This window comes from Leptonychotes weddellii, chromosome X, assembly GCF_054177405.1.
Source record: "Leptonychotes weddellii isolate Sample4059 chromosome X, ASM5417740v2, whole genome shotgun sequence".
NCBI lineage: Eukaryota > Metazoa > Chordata > Mammalia > Carnivora > Phocidae > Leptonychotes > Leptonychotes weddellii.
The window spans coordinates 68778099-68786878 of record NC_138385.1 but is presented as its reverse complement, the minus strand read 5'-3'; the positions used below and the strand labels follow the sequence as shown (position 1 = coordinate 68786878).

Sequence of the window (8780 nt, the reverse complement as noted above, 5' to 3'; positions counted from 1 at the left end):
GGACACAAGTTCAACCCTGTATCACCCATTCTCCCAGAATTCAACCCATTCTCCTCCCTTGCCTCAGATCTATCTGATCAAGAAAACAATTACACTTTTTAAATTTTTTTTATTCATGTTCTTGCCCAGCTTTTGGACACCCTGTATTTGCACAGTCCAACTGCTCAGATGTATTAGGAAATACAATCATGTGGTATGCAGTTCACTGGCCTGATGGGTAGGGGTGTTCAGGCCGGGATGGAATGCTGCTAGGGGGAGTAAATGGAGAGGAGTCAAAGGAGTTGTTAGCTCACAGGTTAGTGAGCAACCAGTCTAGCAGTTGTTTCCTAGCCATGTTTCCCACAGCTTCATCCAGTTGTCGCTCCTTGGCAAACTTCATGACCTCTTGAAGAAGATCCCCTACACTGTACCCCTTCTCTGCTGCCTTAGCTGAAACTTCAGGAAGCTGTGGAGAGAGCAGAGGTAGCGTTGCGTCACGTGATGCTTTTGGAGAAGGGACCCAGATGGATCAAGTGGACCCTCCCCCACTCACCTTCCCACCCATGCTTCTAGGACTAGAGTAAAGCCTGACACAGATCCAGGACCAGAGGCTCCTGACCTGACTTTCCTTTTTCCTTGTGCCTCCTCTAATGACATGGCTCCAAATGCCACAGGACTTTCTTTTTGAGCTTTAGAAAACAAGCTCTGGAACTAAATGTGTTCACCAAACACTTCTCATAGGTGCTAGATCCTTCAGTTAGCCTGTGATGATTGCTAGGTCAAGGTTAGGGGTCGCCATTCCCCAGCTTCCCTAAAAAAGTATGAGGTGGGAAGTAGGGACAATCTCCTGGTCCTGGACTGAAAATAATTCGGTTCAGTATTTTATTTCTCTTAACTCCATCTGATGTAAAAAACACAGCTGTGGGGTGTGTGTGTGAGAGAGGGAGGGAAGGAGAGAGAGGAGAGAGAGAGGAGAGAGAACTTGTATGTGCATGAATGCTGGCCTCTGTGAAAGTGGAGGGCAAGGCCAGGACTAGGGCGAAGCAAGTGAGGTACCTAGGGCAAAAAATTTAAGGAGGTAAGTACTCTTGGGGCACTTGCAGGACACATGAGTTTGGGGAGGAGCTCCCTTTTTCTTTTTTTTTTTCTCTCTCCAATCCTTTGAGGGCCTTCAAACTCAAAACGTAAGACTTAAAAATTGCTCCCTGATGTGTTACCGAATAGTTTGTTGAAAGGATCACCGATACAGTGAGCTAACCTCACTTCTCCCCTTGGTGGAAATGCGCAGGCCTTGAGGTATCCAGAGCCCCACTCAGTTAATGGTTTATCACTTTGTCTTTTTATGAAGTGCAAGCAATTCGTGAAGTGCACAGTAAAGAACAGGCTTGGGAAAAAATTGGACTGCTCTTGGGCTCTAAGTACAATGCTGCCTCCCTCCCCCTGCCCACTGCAACCCTCTTTTCTTCTTGCACCTGTTGCGTCGCTTACCTTCTCCAGTTGTCCATCGTCATCTCCCATGAAGTAGAGCATGGGCACGTTAAATTGGGAGGCTGCAATCCACTGGAGGACAGCCTGGAGCTGCTTCTGCAAGCTGCTTGTTGAGCACTGATTATTAACTATGACTTCAGGCCCAGGAGAGTCTTGATAGCGCTGTGACGTTGCACCATCATGACTACATCTGGAGCCACCGACCTGGTAATTGGGGTTGTTTGCCAAGGCTGCTTGTTCTTCCAACTCAGCAAGGGCTGCCCCGTTATTACTATACTTAGCCATGATAAGGCACAACTTCATCACAGATTCTACCAGTTGATCTATAAATTGGCGGTTCACTTGCTTCATCCCACTGATAAAGTCAAGTTCTTGATTGTCCTGGCATTGTTCTTCTCCTCTGTCAGGCTTCTTGGACATGGAAGCCGCTTTGTTTGTCCTGGGCTCAGAACGCTTGTTCTCACCTTCGCATAGATCCTCACAGTTGAAGGGGCTCTCACTAAGCAGTTTCTCAATCAGCATTAGAACGATGTTTGACATATCCAGCTTCTGAGAGTCCAACTGTTGATTTTCCTTCAGGGAGGTGGATGGTCCTGGAGCTCCACTAGATTCTAGATGTTTCACTGAAAGTGCCTTGGCACTTTGGCCACTTCCAGACTTTTCGTATTGGGCACTCTGACTCATATAGCCCATGGTAGAACCAGGACACTCTTCTTCAAATGCATCTTTGCCTTTGGCCTGCTGGGTCAGATGGTACTGGATCAGCATAAGGGCAGACACAATCAAGTCCTTTGCCAGTGAATCCGTGGAAGGGCTGATCTTTTCTCTTTTTTCCTCTTTATTGGCGCATGATTTGCCAGGCATCTTGCCTTGGTTTCCTTGCTTTTGGTTCCACATGGTCAGGCTCTCCTTGAGGATGTGCTCACTGACTTTCTCGGCGCTGGTCAACGACTTGCACTGCTCTGGTTTCATTTTGCCTTTGTCCTTCCCCTTCATCTCAGCTTTCATGGCTGAGAATTCAAGACTTTGGTTCTTGCATTTGGGATCTTGGGACCCAGCTTTCAAGGTTGCATATGACAGACTCTGAGATTTAGTCTCCTTCTTCTCGCCAAGAAGAGCACTGACCAGACGCTTCAGCATAGCCTCCATGATATCTGCAGCATTTTGTTTTCCGTGGTTGAACAGATTCCTCTTGACAGCAGAGACAAAGTCCAAGTCGGTCATCAGGACCCCAGTGATATTATGCAGGTTCTTCATGCAGGAATCAATCAAATCAGACACGATTTCTTTGGTGTGTTTTAACAACACTCTCTTCAGGACCACACAGGCTGGGATTGGCTTTCCAGAGCTATGTACTTTCAAAGTCTTCATAACAGAGACCATCATGTCAGATGCTACCTGATTTGCATAAACCATGAGCCCTTTGCTGATAGAATCTGCAAATTCTTTACTATCTCTTTGGCACATCTGTTTGTCCCCACCCTTGTTCTTGTTGGATAATTCACTATACAGAAAGGTTTTCCGGCCACCTTCCTTGCACTCTTCCCCAGTGCCCCGCATTTCTGCCGAGGTCAATTCCACAGCATCATGGGCCATTTCAGAAGCAATCTTGCTCACAGCACTGTGGGGGCTGTTTTTCCCTTTGTCCCCAGAGAATGGGTAGAGAGAATGATGGAGGCATTTGCTTCCACCTTCCAACTTCTCCTTGATCTCCTTACGGGCCATCTGGATTACCAGGGAGGATAGTCGGTTGACGTAGAAGGAAAGGTCATCCATAGAACATTCACCATCAGGGGAAATCACTGCCCTCTGAGTGCTAGGAGATTTGGCTGGAGGAGTGGAAGGACTCTGGTTATTGTTGGTGTTTTTGCCTGCTGTCATTTCTAGATGTAGGCTTTGAGGTCCGTTGGCCATATAATCCATGTTCAGTTGATCAGCATAGACACTGTAGCAGTTCCCAGAGGGTAGTTTGTGATATTTGCCTTCTGTGTCTCCTAGTTTATGTTTACAGCTAGAGGCTGAGCGGCTCAGTGCATGTTGAAAACCCAAGGCATACTTCTGGAGGTCACTGAGAAGCCAGTTGAGGACACTTATGGGATCAGAGGGAGCTTGTTTGAAAAGGCACACAGATCCCTCCATCTAAAAAAAGAAGAACACCTATCCATAAGAGTTTGGGTAGGGTACTTCTTTCCCTTATTTTATTTAGAAGATATATCTTCTAAACTGCACAGATTAGGGATTTGGCCTTTAGAATTTGCATGAGAACATAACATACAATTAAAACCATTAATACACAAACACAAGTGGCAGCAGCAAAAGCTGAGTATATGCATTTGTGTACTTAACTCTATTTAAGTGTTATCAATATATTTGTCAATTTCATCTGTGTATGTGTTCTTATCTCAGTATGTCAAAAATGTATCCTTGTATCCATTGTGTGCATATGCACATCAATACAGCAATTTGTAAGTGTGAGTATCTCTATAGATTTGAGAATGTGTCAGTCTGTCTTGTGAAAGGTGTAAATGTGCCTGTGTGTATGTGTGTGTATACATGTATGTCAGTGCCCATGTGTGAGTATGTGTAAGCATGTGTAATAATGTGTTGACATCAATACTCATTGCCTACTGTATAGGCCAACATGTATATGTTAGTGTGTACCTTTTGTACATGTGTGGGATTGTAACCATAAGCGTGTGTATGTCAGTGTGTCTGAGAATATGCAAATAAACAAGTGTCGATTGGAAGTGATGTGCATATATTTATGATGTAAATCTACTAGCATGTATCATGCAGCTATAAATGCATTTGTATATATTAGAGCATACATTCACATATTAACATATATACTCAATAATTAATGTATGATATGTTAATAAATGTGTATGTTAAAATATGAATTGTATGTGTAAATAGGTGATTGTATAGTGACTGTGTAGTCTGTCAATAAATTAGGTGTCATTTATGTTATATTTATATGCTGTGTCCGTGCTTGAGAATGTGTGTCAAATTGCACACACCCCGGCATTTGAGTTTGTGTGTGAGAACATGAGTGGGGATGTTATTGCAGTTGTGTTGATGTGTGTATCAGTGCATACAAATAAGAGTTAGTGACTTTGTATCATTTTGTTTAAGTTTCTATGGGTGCGTATCAGCATGAAGTATATTTATGTGTGTATGCCTATACCTGAGTCTGTATGGTTACTGTGTTTTGATCAAAGGCTATGGGTGTGTGAGTATATGTTTATGTGTGGTGTGCATGGATATATATGGGTGTTTATGTGTGTCATCTGTGGGCATGTCCAGGTATCTGGCTGTATAACTATATACCTTTGTGTATGTGTGTAAGTCATTGTTTATGAATAGGTCAATATACCTAAGTTTGGTATATTAGTGCTTGTGTGTTTGTTGATGTCACGTGTAGCCAGACATGAGCACATCTTTGCTTGTATAAATTATTTTTTGTTAACGTATATAAATGTATGTATCAATGTGTGTGTCTCTTGGATAGATGTGTATGCTTGTGACTGTGTGTGCCCGTGTCTGGATATGTGTATATGTATTTTACACATCTTCTACTTGGCGCTAAATGCCATTGCCCTCTTTGCCCCTTCCACTGCTTCATCTCCTGTCTTTTCACAGAATTCCTGGAAACGTGAGGTCATGAGGTCAACTTTTTGCGAACGGGTTTGACACAATCAAGGAGATCTGCCTTGTGTGCAGGAAATATGGACGGCTCTTTTAAAAATAAACACCAGGTATAATTTATCCCTTTCTTGAGACTCCAAAATGGAGTTGGCAACCCCCAACTGAACCCAAAACTATTTAGAGACTATTTTGTAACTGGCTTTTCCTTCCTTAGAGCCCACTCTCATTATTCTAAATGTGTCTGGGGCCAGAAATGATGTTTCTCATTATAACATGAGCCCAGGAAGATAGAACAAGAAATATTTGACTCTTTTGCACGAAAGCAAAATATCCCGTTCCAGTACCAGCCGCTCCAGGCTTGTAGGACTGTGGGGGTGACTTCTCATGTGTTCTAATACTTACCCCAAACCAGGAGCCTAACAGATATAATTTAGAATACTTACACAAAAACAAAGGATTCTGTATGTGACAGTGGCATGCAAGTCTAATTTGTTCTAATTTTATGCTGCCCAACAGCCTAGGTAATCTCTTAGACAACAGGGTAGGAACAAGGCAACTATAGTTCTTGGTCATTGTGGATTCTCTCTGCTCCATATCCTCGTTCTTCCCTCTTGGTCTCTGGGCAACATAGGGCACACAAGTCTATTACAAGCCAGCAAAGAACGTTGCAAAGGATCTTGCTTATAAGCCCATATCTTTATTAGGATAAGAATAGCAAGGTTATATTTGGAGTAGGCCCCTGAAATCAGGAAAGGGCATTCTGAGCCTCTGTGATTAGTGCCATTGTTAGATACCCGGGCATTGAACTTACCGTGACTCTCGACTTAGGACTGCATTCTCTAGAATGTCATAGTGTTCAAATTTATGGGTCTGTTTGACAATAGTTATCTTACTATCTCTGAACCAGAGTCCTCAGACTCAGCATTGGGCTCTGAGAACTAGAAAGGGTGAGCTCAGAGGCTAAGTATACCTTAGACTGGTCTTGCTTCTCGGTATCCTTGATCACAATAATCTCTTTTTCTTCCAGATTTCCCAAGTTTAAGTCACCTTCCAAACTGGAACCAGCAGCATCCTATGGAATTAAGGGGTAAGATTTTTATGAAGTGGATTTTTGAGACATCTCTAGGCTGCCCTCCTAGGCTCACTTCAAAGTATGAATGCTATGTCCCCTATTATCCCTCTTCTTTCTGAAGGAGAGGTAGGACTGTGATGCTAGCTAGTCTTTGAAGAATGATAAAGTTCCCACCACAAATTACTACTCCCCTCACCCTGGCCCCACTGAAGGTATTCACAAAGTTGTCAGTCTCAGGAACCATATTCCATTAATCATCAAACTTTTGGACAGGGTTTTTTTTTTTAATTTCACTTCTCTGACATGCTATTTCCCAGGCTTTAATTCTTTCAGCCCTACCAACAACTTAAGTGGCTTCTAAAATGAGACTTGGTATCAAGAGTGACAATAAATTCTGAACCAGAGATCCTGGGCTTCCAAGAACAATGGCTTTCCACTTGAGACTCCTCCACCTTTCCACCCTCTGCTACAACCTTTCCCTTTCCTCATGCTGCCCCTGATAACCATTCTCAGCAGTTTCCCACCCATTCCAAGTGAGGGAAGCAGAGAATACCCACCTTGCAATCTTTACCTTCCACATTCAGGGTGGACACGTCAACAAAGCATATCTGCATCAAATTAGGAGAGTGAATTTAGAAAAACTCTAAAGACCATAATTTCTTTCTGGGAGATGACAATACCTACCTTATAAGGTTTTTGTGAGGACTGATTGAGATACTGCATGGAAAGCTTTTAGCAGAGTGCCTGTACATAGTAAGTACTCAATAAATGTTAATATGATTATTATGAGGCAGACAGAAGCTTAGCATCACTATATTTCCTAAACGAGAATACCTACCTGTCAGAGAGAGGCCCAAAATATCCATATTTATTGAGAAAACTGAGAAGAGAGGTGGCTTGCCTGACTGACACAAACTTGAAGGTGGAACTTCCATTAGAAGTTGATTCCCCTGGCCCCCAGTTTAGAGCCCTTTCTGCTATAGTGTTTCCAAAGTGTGGTATTTTTACTGTTGATGATATAGAATATTTTTGGTGGTACATAAGTAGATGTTTGTATTAATAGGTGCATTTGTTGTTGTTTATTTGGAAAATACATCCTAAAACGTCAAACCTGTGGTATTGTGGACAATAGTGCCTAGGGTGATGGTAATTTTTAAGTGTATTTGAATTTTAAATTCATTTTTAAAAACATTGCAAAAACACATATTAAGTAGTATGAGTGGCACTTGAACATGATAAAAAATGTGAAGTACTATGCAAATCGCTGAAAGTTTGGGAAACAGAGCGTGAAGTATTTTGTCCTCCTGAGGGAGTCCCACTTTAGTGTAACTTACTGGTAGCTAGGTGACATTGTGACTTCAGAAGTGTTAGGTAATAGGGGCTGGTAACTAGGCAACCACCACTCCTCCCCCCCTACCCCCCCACCCCGAGCTCCCCCCATAGCCCTCCCTCCCCAAGTCCTTTATATCACATCTGGTCCTGCCTCTCCCTTAATTTGTCCTTGTGTGATGTATAAAGCACACTGGTCCCCCACAGACCTCCTTGAGCTTGGTTGCTTGGAGACATCACAGTATCACTCTCCATTAGTCTATCCTGGGCTCCAGGATATCTATACTCATACACTGATCCTTTCCACTCCTTGGTAGGGGTAATTTTGTATCTTACCACTTTCCGGTCCTGATCTTGCTGTCCTGTTGGGCTGTAGAGATCTACCTTGCACACGCCCCTGCGGCTGTGTAACCAGTCAATATCTTCAGACATCTGTCAAGAGAAAGGAAAGAAATCTGAAGATATATATGGTTATATATGGTTTTCAGGGACTGGCTGAGTTTGGATAAGAATCTCTGAAGGGCTTTCTGAAACCCATCTCTGTGTTTCAGTCAGGTTTAGATTAGGGACTGGTGGGGTGAGCAAAAGGGGAAGGACACTATGAAATGTTTGAACTTGATAATCAAGATCATTATCTTTTAGCACAGTCCATAGTCTCCTTCAATTTAGACTCCTCACACCAAGTATTTGGAATCATGGGAATATCATATTAACTTGTGAGAAAGCCAGTCAGGAAAAATGGCAGGCTGGGAAGCAAACTTAAAGGTCTAGAGACTGTGGGGATTAAATTTAATGATTTACTTCTACCCAAACTCCACTAAATCTCATCTGTCTCCGCTTTTGTTTACCCACTCAGGTACCTCAAAGAATAAAGCTCACCTCATCCTCTTTAACTGAATTTTAGTTAACTCCAGTTCAACCAGAGTCTTTCTCATTACATTAAAGAAAGTGAAGTTAGGTAAATAGCTCTAATACTTATTACATAGGGCCATTGGAAAAGACCAGGTACGGTGAATAAATAGCCCTTTTTATCAAAACAACATATAAGATTCCAACATATAGAGCAAGTTTCTGAATGTTGAGAAAAGTCTAATAGCTATGAATATAACCAAGAGACAAATGTCTGAGGGAAGACCAGACCCTGATCCCATAGACCAAGTTTAATTTTATTTTTGAAAGAGAAAAGAATCTCTGCTGACTTCCTTCAGCCCCCACCCTGCCACCTCCCACCTTGGCCTGAAACTAAAAGTAAAAAGGAAATGGC

At 42.6% G+C, this 8780-nt stretch overlaps 2 protein-coding genes across 3 annotated transcripts in view; one reads left to right on the top strand and one right to left on the bottom strand.

The window, feature by feature from the left end:
• Positions 1 to 289: 289 nt before the first annotated feature.
• Positions 290 to 7948, bottom strand: AKAP4 (A-kinase anchoring protein 4). The gene is made up of 5 exons (XM_006743008.3): positions 7853 to 7948; positions 6745 to 6795; positions 6086 to 6187; positions 1468 to 3606; positions 290 to 445 (listed from the first exon to the last, which is right to left on the bottom strand). Exons 1-5 carry the CDS (start codon positions 7946 to 7948, stop codon positions 290 to 292), a joined length of 2544 nt encoding a protein of 847 aa, XP_006743071.1.
• Positions 5097 to 8780, top strand: part of CCNB3 (cyclin B3) — a 67079-nt gene continuing 63395 nt past the window's right edge. Inside the window, exons 1-2 of one of the 2 annotated variants that reach the window (XM_081808870.1) lie at positions 5097 to 5225; positions 6143 to 6202. The gene's annotated coding sequence lies outside the window, so the exon portion shown is untranslated. The remainder of the gene's footprint in view (positions 5226 to 6142; positions 6203 to 8780) is intronic. The other variant, XM_081808872.1, reaches the window with a different exon arrangement.